Source organism: Drosophila novamexicana, unplaced genomic scaffold (genome assembly GCF_003285875.2).
Source record: "Drosophila novamexicana strain 15010-1031.04,08,12 unplaced genomic scaffold, DnovRS2.1 tig00000564-arrow-pilon, whole genome shotgun sequence".
In the NCBI taxonomy this organism is placed as follows: Eukaryota; Metazoa; Arthropoda; class Insecta; order Diptera; family Drosophilidae; genus Drosophila; species Drosophila novamexicana.
The window spans coordinates 781893-800490 of record NW_020824810.1 but is presented as its reverse complement, the minus strand read 5'-3'; the positions used below and the strand labels follow the sequence as shown (position 1 = coordinate 800490).

At 41.3% G+C, this 18598-nt stretch overlaps 6 protein-coding genes across 8 annotated transcripts in view; 3 read left to right on the top strand and 3 right to left on the bottom strand.

Annotated features, from left to right (window-relative positions):
- LOC115762427 overlaps positions 1 to 2432 on the top strand; it is a 38952-nt gene extending 36520 nt beyond the window's left edge. For both annotated transcript variants that reach the window (XM_030704622.1, XM_030704623.1), the window contains exon 4: positions 1773 to 2432. In XM_030704622.1, coding sequence (XP_030560482.1) covers positions 1773 to 1976 — 204 coding nt within the window. In that variant the 3' untranslated portion in view covers positions 1977 to 2432. The remainder of the gene's footprint in view (positions 1 to 1772) is intronic.
- A 114-nt stretch (positions 2433 to 2546) lies between these two features.
- LOC115762430 lies at positions 2547 to 3916 on the bottom strand. The gene is made up of 3 exons (XM_030704627.1): positions 3898 to 3916; positions 3411 to 3838; positions 2547 to 3110 (listed from the first exon to the last, which is right to left on the bottom strand). The coding sequence occupies exons 2-3, from the start codon at positions 3836 to 3838 to the stop codon at positions 2951 to 2953; spliced, it is 588 nt and encodes a 195-aa protein (XP_030560487.1). The 5' UTR covers positions 3898 to 3916; the 3' UTR covers positions 2547 to 2950.
- A 185-nt stretch (positions 3917 to 4101) lies between these two features.
- Positions 4102 to 9068, top strand: LOC115762428 (cullin homolog 1). The gene is made up of 4 exons (XM_030704624.1): positions 4102 to 4246; positions 5207 to 6334; positions 6518 to 7561; positions 7634 to 9068. The coding sequence occupies exons 2-4, from the start codon at positions 5459 to 5461 to the stop codon at positions 8033 to 8035; spliced, it is 2322 nt and encodes a 773-aa protein (XP_030560484.1). The 5' UTR covers positions 4102 to 4246; positions 5207 to 5458; the 3' UTR covers positions 8036 to 9068.
- A 55-nt stretch (positions 9069 to 9123) lies between these two features.
- Positions 9124 to 11028, bottom strand: LOC115762429 (probable lysine-specific demethylase 4A). The gene is made up of 3 exons (XM_030704626.1): positions 10599 to 11028; positions 9671 to 10537; positions 9124 to 9616 (listed from the first exon to the last, which is right to left on the bottom strand). The coding sequence occupies exons 1-3, from the start codon at positions 10847 to 10849 to the stop codon at positions 9229 to 9231; spliced, it is 1506 nt and encodes a 501-aa protein (XP_030560486.1). The 5' UTR covers positions 10850 to 11028; the 3' UTR covers positions 9124 to 9228.
- A 493-nt stretch (positions 11029 to 11521) lies between these two features.
- Positions 11522 to 16173, top strand: LOC115762291 (putative inorganic phosphate cotransporter). The gene is made up of 4 exons (XM_030704456.1): positions 11522 to 11769; positions 13991 to 14200; positions 14695 to 15149; positions 15420 to 16173. Exons 1-4 carry the CDS (start codon positions 11733 to 11735, stop codon positions 16152 to 16154), a joined length of 1437 nt encoding a protein of 478 aa, XP_030560316.1. The 5' UTR covers positions 11522 to 11732; the 3' UTR covers positions 16155 to 16173.
- LOC115762292 lies at positions 16161 to 18456 on the bottom strand. Of its 2 annotated transcripts, none has more exons than XM_030704457.1 (4): positions 18246 to 18456; positions 18053 to 18188; positions 17437 to 17606; positions 16161 to 17365 (listed from the first exon to the last, which is right to left on the bottom strand). In XM_030704457.1, the coding sequence occupies exons 1-4, from the start codon at positions 18374 to 18376 to the stop codon at positions 16969 to 16971; spliced, it is 834 nt and encodes a 277-aa protein (XP_030560317.1). In that variant the 5' UTR covers positions 18377 to 18456; the 3' UTR covers positions 16161 to 16968. The 2 variants fall into 2 exon arrangements, with proteins under 2 accessions (XP_030560317.1, XP_030560318.1); XM_030704458.1 differs by having other exon boundaries at positions 16164 to 17365; positions 17437 to 17585; positions 18246 to 18451.
- Between the last annotated feature and the right edge of the window lie 142 nt (positions 18457 to 18598).

The following is an 18598-nucleotide window of genomic DNA, read 5'->3' as shown; positions in this document are numbered from 1 at the left end:
ATAAAACCGTTACAAACGAATACACAAGCGAACGCACACACACGCACAGAAATTGAATGCGGTAATTTTCCCGTCAACATTGGCGCTTCGATTACGTCGTCTTCTCAAAGTACTTTGACTGATAAACAGCGGCAATAACAACTAAAACACCGACAACAACAAAAGGCAACAACGACCTCAGGCGGCGGCAAACGCAAATGTAAAAGCACAAAAGAAATAAAACACAAACACACAAACAACGCGTAGCTGAAGGTGGATGCGCTAAGAAGCAGCAAAAAGAAGCCGGAAGGCAAACGCAGATACCGCAAAGTTGTTTTCATTTTAATTTCTCATTTCATATCTCACATGTAATGTTATGCTTGTGTATGTACATATACACAAATGTGTGTCTGTTTGTCTGAGTGCAGCAAGCATTGATGAACGTAATAATCGGGCACATACATAACTGATCACCGAAAACGAAGACAATGCGCGCAAAAAAAAAATAATATAAATAAGGCCTGACAATGAAGTGCAAAAATGCGAATTGTTCAACAGGCATTTATGGGCACACTTACACACACCCTAAAATTACTCCTGCATACACATTTAAATATGTATGTATGTATAAATATGCGTGAGTGTGTGAACACTCAAAATTGAATGCCCTTTTAATGACTGTATTACATATGCGCAACTTTCACTTGCCAATATGATTGAAATTCGATATGTGCGGCTTTTTGCAAGACAACAAATCCCAAAACTGTGATTATTATTATTGAGCTATTATAGAATTTTTTGTCGCAAATTTAGCATCCGGTTGAAAAAAGCTTGTGGGTGTGATTGTTGGTATTTAAATACCAAGATTTATAAATATATGCACATGTTTATAAAATTTAAAGATTGCATAATACTTTACATATTTTGTGAGAATCAACAAACCTGTTACATTTACAAAGTAAACGATTGCAAGTGTACATAAACACACTCACACACAGGCATGTGTAAATTTTTTAACAGATTTCAAGGTTGTGTCGCTAAAATTCAAAACCGGCAACAGAAAAAAATAAAGAAGATGCGCAAAAGAAAACAACAACAACGGCCGCTTAGTGGGTCAAACTGTTGTGCGTTGCGCCCTTTTTATTTCTCTCTCTCTCCTCGCCTACTCGGTGTGTGCCACGCCTTGCAGCTATTGCAAAAAGTTACGTGAATAATATGCAAAACATATATGTATGATTTATAGCAAATAATATGTAGCCTAGCTCAACAAATAATTCGAGTCTACAAATAAAGCCTTAGCCTAAAATAGTTGCCATACAATTTAAATCAGATCAATGCAGCGACTACGATCATCATCATCATCATCATCATCAATGTCAAAGCAATCGTCAGCTACAGCGGTCACTGAGGGCCATCTTGGATTGATGATGGTTCATCTTTATCTTCACAATCGTCGTTTGCGACTGCGTCTTGGCTACCTGACCTAACAATATTGTTAACATGTGCATAATCGATTTACATAAAGAGCGCCAAGCTAACGCCATATATTAATTAGTATCAAAAAACGTGTTATATATGTATGTACATAAAAGAAGTATAGTTGGTTTGCTGCGTCCGTATGTAGTTAGTGACGTCACACTCTCATATGCTTGCAGGCACAGACACGCACACGTTCATTCTAACAGTGGATCCCGTTTACATATGTTATGCGCCAATGTTGCCAAATGTCATTTAATACTTATTTCTAAAATTATATATACTTATGTAAATGTTTTTTTTAATTGCATGCACAGCCATCGTCCAGACCCGAATCGGATTTTACGCTCGACTTGCCGCGCGCCGAGCAGCTGCGCCTCAAAATGGAAAAGGAGAAGAAGTTCCGCCAAAGATGTCGCCTCATCACAACATTTCTAAGTCTGGTATTCTTTCTACTGACCGTGATGGTTGTCAGTTTGGTTTTAACGCGCGGCAAACGCATGTTCGGCAGCATGATTTAGCCAAGGTGTTCCACATAAAACTGAATATTAGCATAGGGTATAAGCAAAAAAGAACAACTTAAAAAACAAAACAAAAACTAGAACAAAATTAAAGTGCCGTAGTAATTCTTAGATCCAACAGTAACAGCTACATACATAAATAACTGCAACGAATCGTAGGGGCATTAAGATAATAACTAATTTCTAGTATTAGATCTAGTTTATTCGTCACTAGTATACACTATAATTGGAGGGGCAACATGCTTGTTGTGCCTGTTTTCGGCAGCCGCAGCCGCAGTATTGTTAATAAATTATTTTTGTGATCTTAGCTGTTAAGTGAAAAGTGAAGTTTTGTGTTTGTCTAAAAATCATGATAAATCATGTCCATTATAAATGCTAATTGTATTAATCGTAAGAGTGTACTGTACAATGACCTTATAGTGTGTAAATGTGTTTGTGTGTGTGTCGATAAATAAAGCAATATCACTGAAAAAATACTAAAACAAAAAAAAAAGAACCGAAAATACGGGCTTATACGTTTCTCAAATACACACACATTTATTTGTTTAACCGTTATTCACGTTATACATATACATATATCATAGACAAACACACACACACAGACACAGCATGTGTTAGTGTTTGTATGTGTAGAAAATAAGTTCAAAGCATTTATCGTATGCATTAATTGCAACTTCTTACATACATATCTTTTGGTATCACAAATGTTATTTTTCTGTTTTTATTTTTTCGTTAAACTTGAACTTCAACTGTTTTTGTTTTGTTTTTTTGAGAAAATGCACAAAATTCTTATGTTACCGTATAAGGCAATTCAACTGTTAGGCATTGTTAGTAACTACGATACACTAGAAAAAATTACAATTACAATTGATACACAGTAAGCAATCGAGAAGGCAAATTCCTTAAATGAGAATCGTGCTGCTGTATCCCAAACAGACCTTTGGCCTGATCTGGTCCTATATCTTGTTTGGATTTCATAATATGCGTATGCTCTGCCGATTCACCTCGAACAGTGTGTGATCCTCCTCCTCATCGCTATTCACATCTTCAATGGCCATGGGCAGTGGTGTCAGCTCCTGATTGGCGCGATCCCCTTGGACGCCGTATTTGCGCTCAGCGCGCGATAAGCGCAGACTGTAATGAAAAGTGAAAATGGTATAAAAAGTCACGGGCTTTGTTTGTGTCAAATTAACGGAACTTTGCTGTGCACCAGTGTTGCCAACTGCGGATGTTAAAAACAGCTAAAAGAAGCTGAATGAGCATAACTCTGGCACAAGCTAAATCTGCTACGGCTGTCCGACCACTAAAAATAGCCAAATTAAGCTAGCAAATAGCTGAATTGGCAACACTGCTTCGACCGTTATCTGCAGACCGCGCTTAACGAACCGATCGTAGCAGCTGATTAGGAACGTTCAAACGCCACACTCGACTTACCGATAGACACGTACAACCAGCACCAAAATGGCCGAGCTTGTAATGCCCACCAGTATGTAGAAGATAGCTGCGTATGTATCCGGAAAATCTGTGTTGTCATTCATATTGGAATGCTCAATGTGCACATCCTCTTCGGGCAGCACGCCTGTTGGATGTTCATGTTGTGTCGCCGCCTGCTGGGATTTTTCACTTATGACGACTATTTCTTCTGGGACTGAAGAGTCTGGCGACGTCTGTTGCACGGCAGTGCCTTGTGCCGGCGGCAGTGGTGGAGCCTGATCCTTTTTTACGGTCCTTCGCGGATCTGTGTTGGCATTTGTGCTAGTTGTGTTCGGTGCCGCTGCGTCGCTTTGGTCATGGTGCGATAAAAACAACGTTAATAACAGTACCAGCGCCAATAAGTGCCAACTCTGTGAGACATGCTCCATCTATAAATATTCGTAATTTAAAACAATTAAGCGACAAACAGTAAGCACTTATTTCTGACGTATTCAAATTTTGTTGCTCTGTTCTATTTTTTATTTATTTACACTAACTAGGGTTGCCAGAAAGTCAATTTTGGTATCGATGGATTTTCTTGTGTTTAGGGCTGCAACAACGTCTTAATATCGATATAATTTTGTGGAGCTGCCAACTTTTGTCGAACGGTGCTGCCATATTAATGAAATCCACTCTGTCATGTACAGCGCGATCTGGCAACGCTGAGCTTCGTTTTAGTTGGAAAGAGTGATTTGTACAAATGGTAAAAAAATCGTCAAATTAGTTAAATTACAGTTAAAAAGTACTGAAAATTGCATTAAAATACACGCGTAGCATTAAACAACATCTGGAAACAGGTAAATTGCTGTTAAAACTTGTTGCTCTGATAAGATTCGCAAGTTGTATGCCAGTGCCAGTGCTGTGAAAATGGCGAACAAAAGGTGAAAAAAGTACGTGTGCTCCAAAAGGGAAATCACGACGCCACAAATAAAATGCCAGTGAAAATGTTAGACAGTTTTTCTTTATACAAAAAAAAAGAAAAACATTTGTGTTTGAAAACATAAAAACGGCCTTGTAATAAACCTATTTGCTAAGGTTGGTGCAATAAAACATGTTTTATTAGACCATTTACGTACGTCTTGTGTGCCTATGTTCGTGTATGTGTGTGTGTGTGTGTGTGTTTATTTTAACAGGAAGTTATAATATGCCCATGCACACATACACAAATTGCCTGATTTTTGTCGAATACTAAAACACACATGTATGTATGTATGTGGAAAGCGCTGCAAGGGTATTTATGATTATTTTTTGCTTGTTACTACATATTTTTCTAGTTTTGAGTCAATTGCAAGTTTGAACATTGCATATCGAATTACATATTTTTCAATGCGCCTCGAGCAGGGAGTTTTATATATGGATGCACTCACATACACACGAAAACATATGTATGTGTTTGTGTGTGTGCTTGTGTGTTTGTTGTTATACCCTATGCCAACCAGAATATGTGAAACTGGTATGCTGTTCCGAGCATATAAATTGTATGTGTGCCTTGGTGTGGGTGTCTCACTTAACTGTTTTCCTTTGCAATACTCATTCATTGAAATGTTGTTGTTTTTAAGTGTTGGTAATTGCGCGTCAGAGCAGGATAGCGAATGCGTTTAATTATATACGAGTGTGAAAGAGTACTGTGGAGTAAAGCCAATAGAGATTCGAAATCTTTGATTCCATATAGTCGTAAATCGTAAATCGGCAATATTTTGTTTTGTATTTAATCTTCGCGGCCTACTATAGCTAATTGATGTTGTGTGTATTTGCAGATTGAAAAAAAATACATATTTTATATCTTCCCCATAAATTGTTACACTTGATTTGCCAAAATTCCGACCAAAACACCCAAGACAAGATTAGCAGCCAAACGACGCAACCAGGACAGCCAGCCCACGTCCCAGTCGCCCGCGCAAGTTGTCGTCCTTTCACAGCAACAGCAACAGGAGCAGCAGCAGCAGCAACACCGGCTACATCAACCAGATCGGGTGGAAGGCAAACGTGATTTGCCACCGGCTGCCAAAATGAATCGTTCGAGCAATTCGCAGGCCACACAGCGGCCGGTCAATTTGGATGACATCTGGAAGGAGCTGGTGGAGGGTATATTGCAAATATTCCGGCATGAAAAATCGCTAACACGCAATCAGTATATGAGATTCTATACGCACGTCTATGACTATTGCACGAGCGTCAGCGCAGCACCGAGCGGACGCAGCAGCGGCAAGGCAGGCGGTGCTCAGCTGGTGGGCAAGAAACTGTACGATCGGCTCGAGGAATTCCTGGAGGACTATCTGAATGAATTGCTGACCACGTTCCAGTCAATAAGGGGCGAGGAGGTGCTGCTCTCGCGCTATACGAAGCAGTGGAAATCGTATCAGTTCTCCAGCACTGTGCTGGATGGCATTTGCAATTACCTGAATCGTAATTGGGTGAAACGTGAGTGCGAGGAGGGCCAGAAGGGCATCTATAAGATCTATCGTCTGGCTCTGGTCGCCTGGAAGGGGCATCTGTTCGAAGTGCTCAACGAGCCGGTGACCAAGGCGATACTCAAGTCCATTGAGGAGGAGCGCCACGGCAAGCTAATAAATCGTGCCCTAGTCCGCGATGTTATTGAGTGCTACGTCGAGTTGAGTTTCAATGAGGACGACACCGATGTCAACGAACGAAAGCTATCGGTCTATAAAGATAATTTCGAAGTGAAATTCATAGCCGACACCTACGATTTCTACGAGAAAGAGTCCGATGCGTTCCTATCCGCCTACACGGTGACAGAGTACTTGAAGCATGTCGAAACCCGTCTAGAGGAAGAGAAACAGCGCGTCCGTGGACGTAACTCGAAAAATGCCCTATCCTATCTGCACGAGACAACGGCGGATGTCCTCAAATCGACCTGCGAACAGGTAAGCAGCAATTCAATTAAGGATTGAGAGCTAACCTAGTGAAAGCTTTCGTGAAAAAGGAAGCTGACGATTAATCAACAGGCTTCTTTCCTTCCTTCTAAAAAGCTTTCACAGTGCTCCAAGTTGGAACTACCATAAAAGCTTTAAATTAATTCTGTAATTCTATTCGTACGCATCGTTCAGGTACTGATTGAGAAGCATTTGAGATTATTCCATACCGAGTTCCAGAACCTGTTGAATGCCGACAGAAATGAGGATCTGAAGCGCATGTATTCATTGGTTGCGCTTTCGCCCAAAAATCTGGATCAATTGAAGAAAATACTCGAGAATCACATACTGCAACAGGGCACAGAAGCCATCGAGAAATGTTGCACCAGCGATGCGGCCAACGATCCAAAAACCTATGTACAAACCATACTTGATACACACAAAAAGTACAATGCGCTCGTTTTGACCGCATTCGATAATGACAATGGATTTGTGGCCTCGTTGGACAAGGCGTGCGGTAAATTTATAAATTCCAATGTGGTGACGCGGCCAAACAATGCCGGCAAATCGCCCGAATTGTTGGCCAAATATTGCGATCTGTTGCTCAAGAAATCGTCAAAGAATCCGGAGGACAAAGAGCTAGAGGATAATTTGAATCAGGTGATGGTCGTCTTCAAATATATTGAGGATAAGGATGTCTTCCAGAAGTACTACTCAAATATGCTGGCAAAGCGTTTAGTCAGTCATACATCGGCGTCTGATGATGCCGAGGCAATGATGATCTCCAAGCTGAAGCAGACCTGCGGTTATGAATACACTGTTAAGCTGCAGCGCATGTTCCAGGACATTGGTCTGTCCAAGGACTTGAATTCAAATTTCAAGGAGTACCTGAAGACCCAAAATATAACATCCGAAATTGACTTTGGCATCGAGGTGCTATCAACAAACGCCTGGCCCTTCACGCAGAACAACAATTTTCTGCTACCCTCGGAACTGGAGCGATCCGTTCAACAGTTTACCATTTTCTACTCAGCTCGGCATTCGGGCCGCAAACTGAATTGGCTGTATCACAAATGTAAGGGCGAATTGATAATGAACGTGAATCGCAGCAATGTCGTCTACACACTGCAAGTGAGCACGTTCCAAATGTCGGTGCTGTTGCAGTTTAATGATCAGCTCAGCTTTACAGTGCAACAGCTGCGTGATAACACGCAATCCCAGCTAGAGAATTTGATACAGGTGAGCAGCATAAATTGGAGCAGAAACTATGTTATTAATGACATGCATTTTATGTGCTCGTTTTTTCTTTAGGTATTGCAAATACTGCTCAAGGCCAAAGTGCTGACGTCCAGCGATAGCGAGAATGCCCTCACATCCGACTCAACTGTGGAATTGTTTTTGGATTATAAGAGCAAGAAGCGTCGCATTAACATCAATCATCCGTTAAAGACTGAGCTTAAAGTTGAGCAGGAGACTGTCACCAAACACATTGAGGAGGATCGCAAGCTGTTGATTCAGGCGGCGATTGTACGCATCATGAAGATGCGCAAGCGTCTCAATCACACTAATCTCATCTCTGAGGTGCTCAATCAGCTGTCGACACGGTTTAAGCCCAATGTGCCGGTCATTAAGAAGTGCATCGATATATTGATTGAGAAGGAGTATCTGGAGCGCATGGAGGGACACAAAGACACCTATAGCTATCTAGCCTAAGTTCATGTTTATATATATATAAATATCGTTCCAAAATTATATATTTTGCCAGCCACTAGAAGAAGATATCAAGTCAGATATCAATTAGAGCCTGCCAATTTCCACACCTCCACCCACCCACCCACATCCCTGTATAAGTATACAACAATTAAGATCTGTACCCCCCGCCCATACCCCTCATCTAATGATTGTCGAATTAGCTACATGCTTTACGCATTTAGAATGCGCGCATATTTCACAACCAACAATCAAAGCAACATTTCATTTGCAACTTCCCCCCATTGTCATGATCATCATCATCTCGCTCAAAGGCAGCAGGAGTAAAGGATGAAAATTCCAACACGGAATTGTGCAAGCACAGATAAAAAAAAAAAGAAAACAAACAAATAATTCATGTAGCTTCTTGAATCATTTATAATAATGAGTTTTACTTAGTTTATTGCTGTTTTATAATTTTTTCATATATTACATTACGGAAAAGACAAAAAATGTTAAGTTCAAAAAACAAAAACAAAAAAAAGTAACAAAAACGAAACGAAATATATAAGTTGAAGCAGTTAATTAAACGGTACGTTTAAGCCGGCTTTCCCTAGCCTTTGTATTCAACCATTTCACAGTGATATCGAAACGTTGGGATACCTACTGTTTTTTTAAATGTAAATCGGCAATTTGCAAACTTGACAACGGCTGCGTTAAATATAAACAAAAACATACTTAAATGTGTACACATATTAAATACTCGACAAACAATATAAATTTATTAATTTTGAGGGAAGCCAGTGGCAAAATAAAATACAAATTATAAATCAAACTAGCCTAGAGCAGGCTCCACACAGTATAAAACTTAGAAGCCCATGCCAGTTACATGGGCTTTTGCAGACTGCTCTACGTAAACATATTATTCGGAAAGTACATTTTGTCTTTGCCTCTTTGTTTTTTGTGACAGCTTTCAAGTCGTTTTTGCAAAGCTACTTATATATAAACGTTAATTTAACTAGTGCGCAGCTGAGCACATTTTGCTGTGGCCCTTTGTTAGGTACTTATTTATAATATATAGTATATCTATGTGAATATTATTATATATATATATATGTATATGTATTTCTTTGATTGCGCGGTCTTATAAAACTACCAACAACAGAGATCGTCAAATCGTTTACGGAGAAGAGATGCTGCCTGGTCAGCAGCAGCTGCTAATCCTCGTCTTCGAGTGTTAGAACCTTCGTCTGAAAGCGCATCCGTTTTGTGTTCTTCACAACGCCGTTGGTGAGTAAATTCGTGCCTGGCTCCGTGCAGGGCAGAGCATTCCACATTCGCTTAACTCGTACCACCGCAATCGAATTGAAGTCGTATTTCTTTTTGGTATCAGGATCGAGGACTGCTTCGACTGGCGCCGACTCCGCGGCTGGCACAACTGTTGGCAGCTTGCGAAGCTTGACCACAGCTTGCTTTAGATTGGCGCTGCTGCGGCTGCTCACGCTCATCTTGTCATCGTCCGCATCCGAATGGCAATTATTGACCTCGGCCAGGGAGCAGCCACGTTTCTGTGGATTCGTCGCTTTCGATTTGGCCGCTTGCGAGCTGGATTGGAGAAGAAGGTAATTTAAGAAATAGCAATTGACATATTTAACCGACCTTTCTTGTGTGATTTGATATTCGTTGATGGTGGGCGGTGCGGCTGCGCATATCTTGCCCGGCTCCTCGGGATGGCAACCGTAGTCCTCGCCCTTCAGCCAGTTCTCGTAGCGCTCCGGCTGAAAGTGTCGCACAAATGTTTCCATGGAGATTTTAACCATATCACTGCGACATTTGCAAATGCTCGCTCGCTTGCCATACTCAATCCAGCGTTTGGAGGCAAAGTTTGTGGACTCGGCACCGTTGAAGCCATGATTAAAGCCAGCATGATATCCAAACGGAAATGTGATCATTATCTCGCCCGCCTCCTGTGTGATCTTATTGAATGGTATATTATGCTGACGCAACACCTTCGGACTAATCATGGTCATCTTGTGTCGCAGATATGCATTGCATTCCTGATAGTTCTCCACAAAGGTCTCGTTGGCTAGCTTTTCCAAGCGTCTGCCATAGATGGGCGGTATGGCATACCAGGTCTTTGGGGCACCGAAATGCAAATAATTTATGGAATACAAGTCCATGTCTTCGGTGTGCCAGGCAAACGAGCTCTTCCACATGCCAAAATACAAGTACGCCGTATTCACGCCATCTATTTCGATGCCATAATCTGTATTGACCAGATTCAGTATAGTGTCCAGTCGTCCGATATTCCAAACGTTCAGGTCCTCGTCGCTTAACGTGCCCTTAACATCGGCCGCATACAGCGGCGATATGTACGTTATGTTCTTCCAGTATTTACGCTCCAGATCGTCATAGTCAAAGTGACGGGGCGTCTGATGCAGCTCCGAGTTGGCCTTCTCCATGAACTGGCGCAGTGTCATCTGGCGGCGTTGTTGTATATTGATTTGCTGATAAACGCCGTGAGCGCTGGATAACCAAAATTGGGATTAGCCAACAGTAAAGCAAATTGTCTAAGCACTTCGCTTACCCAGTTACGACCTGACAGATCGGTGCCGGTATTGTCATATTTATGTTCTCAATATCATAGCCAGAACGCCGCGGTATCCATTCCTTGGGTGGAATGATTTTAACCAAGCCAGCCCTATGTGCTCCACGTGATTCCATGTACTCTATGTAGCCGGCAAAGTTGATGAACTCCTCATAGCTGGGCCGAAATGTCATAATGCGGGGCATATTGTGTTGGTCATCGTCGCCAAATGATAAACGAGTAGACGACATATTTAAAACAAATTTAACACAAAACAAATAAAAAAAGTGTTGGTAAAGTGCGTTTGGCACTTTTGCGACAAGCTCCAGTGCTGAACAATGCGCTTCGAGTGTTGGTTAGCGAGCCAAGTTAACCGTCCCGCTCTTGCTGTGAATTCAAATTCGCACATTTATATATATATATATTGAAATTTTCAAATACGTTGCGCTCTAGATATATGAATATGAAGCCAAAGCTTGCTTAGTTCATTTGAATATTATTTGAATGAAATTATTCATTTTACAAACATTTGTATGCATTTTGTTGTTGGTTTACTTAGAATTTGAAGATTTAGATTTGCGACTTCCCTAGATGATTAAAACTGTCGCGTTTTAATGACGCTCTTCTACGGAAATATAAATAATTACAGGAATCTTTGTAAATGACTCTCGAGATAAGACCAGACATTACAATACCAAATTTACTGTGTGTGCATACTAAAAAATTGATAAGACAATTGGCGGATAATACATCAATTAAATTCAGTATAATATATATATTTATGTTTATGTCTGTCACACATACAAATGCAATATATTTAAACCATATTACTAATTAGATAAATGACAAAACTATTTGTCAGTGCTTTATTGTTTTTACGACAGACAACAAACACGATAATGACTAACATTAAAGGCCAACAACTGGCGGCTATCTCAAAATCGGGCAGCACCGCAGATAATCAGAGTGGAATGGATTCTTGCAGCCGGTATAAAAGCCACAGTTGAAGGCATTTCACGTTTTAGTCGCCGATCAACAACGCGAGCGAACCGCAGAAGTGCCTACAAGAGCTTAAGAACAAAATACAAGGAAGATTGTAAATTTTTCAAACAAATTTAACAATTAATCTCAGCCATGGGTTTCGATAGCAACGCGGACAAGCCAATAAAACGTAAGTAGACTTTTGTTGTTTTCCACTTTCTGTTTCTGTGAATGTAAACTTAATAAGTGAAGTATTTAAGAGACCCTTGAATGGAAAGCAGCAATATTGATAACTGTTGATTCGAAAATTTTGAGTTGTAAATGAAAAATATGCAAGTGAATTATTTAAGACACTTTTCTTGTTTATTATACCCTGAATATACCCTGAACCCATTTAAAATGGGTATAAGGGTATATTGTATTTGTGCAAAATCCAAATGTATGTATCAGGCAGAAGGAAGCACTCCGACCCCATAAAGTATATATATTCTTGATCAGCACAAATAGCCGAGTCGATCTAGCCCTGTCCGTCTGTCTGACTGTCCGTCCGTCTGTCAGACTTGAACATTTAGATGAATGTCCTCCTAGTACCTGCGCAGAGCGAGTTTGTTTCCGATAATCGATAACTTACTCCGTTTCCAAGCAATCGATAAAAATCGATATCGATATCATGTTTTTTGGGCAATTTTGGTAAATAATAAGAGCTAGAGTCACCAAACTTGACATATAGTTTCTAAAATAGAATATATATATGCATTTGATGTTGGAAGAAGAGGGTTCAGGCTATCCCCTAGTCGGGAGCTCCCGACTAGAACCTCTTACTTGTTTTAAACAAGAGAATGTAAAGACATGTCTGAAGGACCGTTTCTAATTGATAAAAATATTATTATAATTTATTTTGATAACTCGTTGATTTCAAGTTTTTGAGTTGTGAACCGCTTGAGACATCCAATCTAATTGTTTGGAAAACGACTGATATTAGTAATTTATATAAAATGTGTACCTTTTAAATTTCAATTTCATAGATAGTTAGTTAATCTAGCACTCGTCGGAGTTGCTCCTCCAAAGAGCTTTTGCAATCAGCTCGAAGAGCTTATTGATACGCTGGAGTACGGGCTACTCGAGGCGCGACAACACGGAAAAATTGCTATCAAATTGTCGCATATTGCATTAATTAACAGTTTCTGATTATAAATATACAAATAGACGAGAGTCTTGTAGCCTACTTACAAAAGCTGAGAGTTTTATAAGAGTCTCCCCACAATATACTCAAAGCGTCTGGATATTATCTGGGCTGTATTTCAAAGTATTTATAAAATCGCGTAACGTTTTAATAAATGCTATAAATCTCATAAATCTGACATCGCCGCAAAGATAAGTGATGCGTTTTTGAATAGCGATACGTTTTATCATAATCAAATATTTGCTCTGTGATTAGCGCCCAGTTTGCCCGGCATTAAATCATTTGTTTAACTTCATTTTCATTTTTATTTTGAGGTTATATTTGAAATATTTAACGGTAACGGAATTTAGGCCCCCCTTTGTGCGCTCCACTGGCGTCGTTAAACTTTTCCATTGAGACGGATTTCGCCTTTTGTTTTTTCGCATTGGCATTCGTTAATGATAATGACACAATACTTGTTAAAAAGAAAACAAGTAAGAGGTTCTAGTCGGCAGCTCCCGACTAGGGAACACCCTGAATCCTCTTCTTCCAACATCAAATGCATATATATATTCTATTTTAGAAGCTATATGTCAAGTTTGGTGACTCTAGCTCTTATTATTTACCAAACTTGCCCAAAACACAGGATATCGATATCGATTTTTATCGATTGCTTGGAAACGGAGTAAGTTATCGATTATCGGAAACAAACTCGATCTGTGCAGGCACTAGGAGCACCTACATCTAAAATTTCTAGCTCTAGCTCATATAGGTTCTGTGATCCTTGCGTTCGTACATACGGACAGACGGACGGACGGACGGACCGACAGACGGACAGGGCTAGATCGACCCGGCTATTGATGCTGATCAAGAATATATATACTCCATGGGGTCGGAGATGCTTCCTTCTGCCTGTTACATACATTTGGATTTTGCACAAATACAATATACCCTTATACCCATTTTTAATGGGTTCAGGGTATAAAAAAAAGTAAATAAGCGTCACGTTTACTATCAGGGCAGCGTTAAAATGCATGTGCAAATAATCCTAGAATATAATTGAACAAATAACGCAACAATTTGCACTCATAAGTCCAAGCACCGAGTCGCCGCAACATGGTCTATCTCCGAGCTAGCGAAAGGACTCCGCTCCTGATTGGCGCCCAGCTGAGCTACTTAGCTAGTTAAACTCTTTAGCTAAATATATAGTATATAGATTTTGTTTATCGTATTTATGTTATCTTTACAGCCAGCAGAGTGGGCGCACGTCACGGCCAGGCGATTCTGCTGTTCGTGGGCATGATGATCAATTACTTTCAGCGTGTAAATATCTCCGCTGCGATTGTGCCCATGACTCAATTGACAGCGGGTGCTCCGTATTACGATTGGGATCTAGCCGAGAAGTCCCTAATTTTGAGCAGCTTCTTTTGGGGCTACGTGCTGTCCCAGGTGCCGTCAGGTGAGAAAATCAATTAGCCAACAATTAGTTATAAGACGCGAACGCGATTTTTTGCCCCGGGTGAAGCACACGCAACTAGACTCTGGCATGCTGTACTTTTTTCTAAGCTTGTAATTCCCAACCAGTTAAAGCTTTGACAATCTGCTAATGATAGAAGTGTGAGGTTCATTCATTACTTCACCCTTCTCTTGTAATTCCCAACTAGTTTAGGCTTTGACAATCTGATAGATGCGTGAGGTTCATTCATTAATTCACATTTCTCTTGTAATTCTCAACCAGTTACAGCTTTGACAGTCTGATAGATGCGTGAGGTTCATTCATTAATTCACACTTCTCTTGTAATTCCCAACTAGTTAAGACTTTGACAATCTGATAGATGCGTGAGGTTCATTCATTAATTTACACTACTCTTGCAATTCTCAACTAGTTAAAGCTTTAACAGTCTGATAGATGCATGAGGTTCATTCACACTCATCTTCGATCTGATTTTACAGGCTTGTTGGCGAAACGTTTTGGTGCCAAATATGTGATTAGCTTGGCCACAGCCGCGGGCGGCATCCTGTGCTTCTTTCATCCCCTGGCTGCGGAGGGTGGCTGGATCGATATCTGTGTGCTGCGCGTGCTGACCGGCCTGGTCCAGGGCAGTGTTTATCCATGTGTGCACACGCTATTGTCCAAATGGGTGCCGCGCACAGAGCGTGGCTTTCTCACGACTGGCATCTATTCGGGCGCACAGTTTGGCACGGCGGTTATTCTAGTTAGCAGCGGTGACATATTTGAGTCCAGCATGGGCTGGCCGGGACTCTTTTACATTTCTGGTGGTCTGAGCCTGGCCTGGGCGCTGCTCTTTCTGTGGCAGGGCGCCAACGAGCCGGCCACATCACGCAACATCAGCAAAATCGAACGCGAATACATCGAAAGTCTGACGGGCAGCAATAACAGCGGTCAGGTGAGTGCCATTCATGTTTCTAGTTGAGCCCTAGAATCGGTTAATTCAGACAAGTATCGAGCAAAAATATTCACTCAACATTCAAACAAAGTTCGAGTTCGTCGAGCCAGCAACATGTTCGAGCTAACGGGCAATGCAACTGCAACTCGAACTTGCTCAAACGACATAATTGTTCGTGTATCCGAAAAGTGATTGACTCGATGCAGGGCTCGCAGTTCCTAGCTAATGATAATTGTGATAATTGTCCTGTTGCGATCCATAATACTGCAGTCCTTGCCTGTGCCTTGGATGTCCATCTTCAGTTCGTCGGCCTTCTATGGTCTGCTGGCCGCCCATTGCGGCTTCACCTGGGGCTTTTACACGCTGCTCACGGAGATGCCCACCTATATGAGCAAGGTACTCAAACTGAATGTCAAGTCAAATGCGCTGCTCTCCTCCTTGCCCTACTTTGCCATGGGTGTGCTGTGCTTTGTGGTCAGTCCCATTTCCGATCTGCTTATCAATCGGGGCAGCATTACGGTTACCACTGCACGTAAGTTGTTCAACTCAATTGGCCAGTGGGTGCCCATGGGCTGCCTAATTGGGCTGGGCTACATGACCGCCGACGAGAAGATCGGCGCCATTGTCCTGCTCACCCTGGCCGTGGGCATCAATGCAGCCTGCTTTTGCGGTTACCTCGTTAATCACATGGACTTGTCGCCAAACTTTGCTGGTCCCATGATGGGCGTCACAAATGGCCTGGCTGGAGTAACATCTATTGTGGCGCCCTTGGTTGTGGGCGCCATTTTGACGGATGAGGAGGATCCTACCCAATGGCGCATAGTTTTCTTTATCACCGGTGGCATCTACCTGCTATGCAATGCGCTCTTCGTACTCCTGGGCAAGGCCACGGTGCAGCCCTGGAACGACCCGCCCAGCGTGTCCAGCACAACGACTCTACGCAACAACTTACAGGTGGATTCCAGAACCATAGCACCGATAGACAGCAAAGAGGATCGGTTTTGAGTTGTAGTCATAGAAAGTTGTAATTAAATAAGTTTAAGTTAAGATTAGCATAAATACATTTTGTGATAGGTCTTCGAGCGTTGGAAGCAGTTGAAAAGTCGCCGGTTCAAATTCATCGGCATATCTCGCAAACGATACCACTTGCATTTTAGATATTACTTATTCCACCCCGGCAACGCCGGTTAATTTTTTGTGAAAATGTGAAGTGCAAGTCCTCATTAGCTGATTGAGTGTAAGACCAAAAAAAAAACAACCTTAAAATAGATATGTTAAGTATTTTAAAGAGAAAAGAGGATTCGGCATTGGAACAATTGATTATAAAAGCAGATTACCAGCAAATTCAGGTGAAAGCTATTTAGAAGGAAACCTCGGCTAGATAACAACTTGACACAAACAATGCAATTGCAGAAAAACAATGCCATAACCTGGCAGTTCTTCAACGAAAAGAAAATCAACTTCTAGATGCGCAGTTGTAGACAGATAAGTTTAGAAACATTTAACATTTATTTCATAAACCTAGTATAAAGCATCCAAAGTTTAATGTACTCTGAATACACCTATAAACATATACAATGGGAAATCACAAAATGTTGCTTAAACAGCATAAGACCTTGTCTGTGGAATCAGCATTTACTGGCATTTATTGGACCCGCCTTCCAGTTGAACAACGCTCGGGTTTATCTCTACGACTGCACGAGCCCAAATTATACACAAATATGGCATAAACTCTAGTCTGGCGAGATGTTTATCGCTCGAATCTTATTTTACGATTCATTTCACGCCGAGGTCCTTTCGTAATTTAATGGAATCGCTGTTAATTAACTTTCTCCTCATGCTGCAACAGCAAATGCTGCTCGGTTAGTTCTTCATTGATGCGACGAGCTACCGACCGCGTGCTCAGTATGGTCCAAATGGACGCCGTCCAGGTAAGGGCAATTGTGGCATAGAGCACAAATATATAGTCATTGGCATCGCCCACAGGTATCTCCGCGTGCAGCGCTCGCTCCGTTTGAAAGTTCGCCTTTACTCGCCGCCAGTTACAATTATCGGCTGTCAACTGTTTGGATTGCTCTTCAAAATCGGTTTTATGCTCGCCAAGGCAGTAGAACTTATCTGGTCCATCTAATAATTCCGTGTCAATGAGTTCCTTATCGCCCATTGGACAGCTCAGATAAAGTTGGGGTGCGCCTATTGCGACCGTGGCCGAGGTGCTGCACAGCGAATGGAATTATTATATCAATATTTATACATATATATATATATATATATATAGACGATTTACTAGTTACGGCTCGCGGCGTGATAGCGAAAATGAATGGGCAGCGTTAGGGTATCCGTAATCTTGGGCGTTCCACGTAACAGCACCGAAAACGGTTCAGCCTTTTCGGTGATGATTTCAACATCCACGAATTTCGGATACACTGCATCCAGCTGCAAAGCAACAAGATGGAACTAAGTCTGTCGTTAAAGGTATTTATATATAGCCTATGTAACATGCAATAGTAGACTTCTCCGACCCCATCAAGTGTATATATTCTTGATCAGCATCGAAAACCTAGTCCATCTAGCCAAGTTGATCTATAGTACATGTCCACCTTAGAGGCTTTCCTTCCCTATTGCACTCGCCTACTCTTCCCTCCATTCATCACATATTTGTAGATATAGCATTTGGCTCTGGTACTCCCACACACATTTCAATACTATAGTTAAGCTCTGGAAGTTCCCTAAAGATCGGAGAAGCTTCGGAGGTTAGTCGAGAATGCATATTCCAAGGGGAAGAGATACGAGACACGTGGACTGACTGCGCAACAAGTGTCGTGCGTGGTAGTTGGTTTTGTAGTGTCAGCTCTGTGCCGGGTAAAGGGTATCTCCTAGTCGGGTACTCCCGCTGTGCTCACCATTTTCAAGCGTTGCAGTCCGTCCAGCTCGTCGGTGCTGACATAAACGGCTGCAGGCAAAGGTTGGGCCAGCATATACTGACAATTCGAGCCCGCGAGTGGTGTTTTATCAAACTGCACGGTGTACTTTAGTTTTCTATTTGAAGAACATATTAATTAAACACTTAAAATAACATTTGATTCATATAGAAACCTATGCATGCCGGCTTCGTCCATTTCAATGCGCACCGTGGGTTGCTGCTGCAGAAAACAGCATACTCCGCTTAGCAGCAACGCGGCAATTACATTAAATACAACAAACGTTGCATATTTGAAACACTTCATGGTTACAAATTAAAAAAAAAAGTGCACAATTTTTTATTTATTTATCATAGCCAAATGCATAGGACGCAGGGTTGCCAGCTTGCTTTAATACCAAATGTCAATTTTAATGGGCTGGCAACCTAGCAAAAAAAATTAGCGCGCAATTTGAAGTTAAAAAACCCAAATCGAAAAATTCCATACATTTCTGTAATTTAATTGTTTGTTGTAATTAAGTGTAACATT

What these genes read in the sequence shown, in the direction of transcription:
- LOC115762430 (XM_030704627.1), bottom strand. Translation starts at nt 3,838, where the DNA reads ATGGAGCATGTCTCACAGAGTTGGCACTTATTGGCGCTGGTACTGTTA. An exon ending in CTGGTTGTACGTGTCTATCG is followed by an intron (nt 3,111 to 3,410) that starts GTAAGTCGAGTG and finishes TTTTCATTACAG; the next exon opens with TCTGCGCTTATCGCGCGCTG.
- LOC115762428 (XM_030704624.1), top strand. Translation starts at nt 5,459, where the DNA reads ATGAATCGTTCGAGCAATTCGCAGGCCACACAGCGGCCGGTCAATTTG. An exon ending in TCAAATCGACCTGCGAACAG is followed by an intron (nt 6,335 to 6,517) that starts GTAAGCAGCAAT and finishes CGCATCGTTCAG; the next exon opens with GTACTGATTGAGAAGCATTT. An exon ending in AGCTAGAGAATTTGATACAG is followed by an intron (nt 7,562 to 7,633) that starts GTGAGCAGCATA and finishes TTTTTTCTTTAG; the next exon opens with GTATTGCAAATACTGCTCAA.
- LOC115762429 (XM_030704626.1), bottom strand. Translation starts at nt 10,849, where the DNA reads ATGTCGTCTACTCGTTTATCATTTGGCGACGATGACCAACACAATATG. An exon ending in ATCTGTCAGGTCGTAACTGG is followed by an intron (nt 10,538 to 10,598) that starts GTAAGCGAAGTG and finishes TTGGTTATCCAG; the next exon opens with CGCTCACGGCGTTTATCAGC. An exon ending in TATCAAATCACACAAGAAAG is followed by an intron (nt 9,617 to 9,670) that starts GTCGGTTAAATA and finishes TCTCCAATCCAG; the next exon opens with CTCGCAAGCGGCCAAATCGA.
- LOC115762291 (XM_030704456.1), top strand. Translation starts at nt 11,733, where the DNA reads ATGGGTTTCGATAGCAACGCGGACAAGCCAATAAAAC. An exon ending in GCTGTCCCAGGTGCCGTCAG is followed by an intron (nt 14,201 to 14,694) that starts GTGAGAAAATCA and finishes CTGATTTTACAG; the next exon opens with GCTTGTTGGCGAAACGTTTT. An exon ending in GCAGCAATAACAGCGGTCAG is followed by an intron (nt 15,150 to 15,419) that starts GTGAGTGCCATT and finishes ATAATACTGCAG; the next exon opens with TCCTTGCCTGTGCCTTGGAT.
- LOC115762292 (XM_030704457.1), bottom strand. Translation starts at nt 18,376, where the DNA reads ATGAAGTGTTTCAAATATGCAACGTTTGTTGTATTTAATGTAATTGCC. An exon ending in GACGAAGCCGGCATGCATAG is followed by an intron (nt 18,189 to 18,245) that starts GTTTCTATATGA and finishes TTCTTCAAATAG; the next exon opens with AAAACTAAAGTACACCGTGC. An exon ending in CACGCCGCGAGCCGTAACTA is followed by an intron (nt 17,366 to 17,436) that starts GTAAATCGTCTA and finishes TTCGCTGTGCAG; the next exon opens with CACCTCGGCCACGGTCGCAA.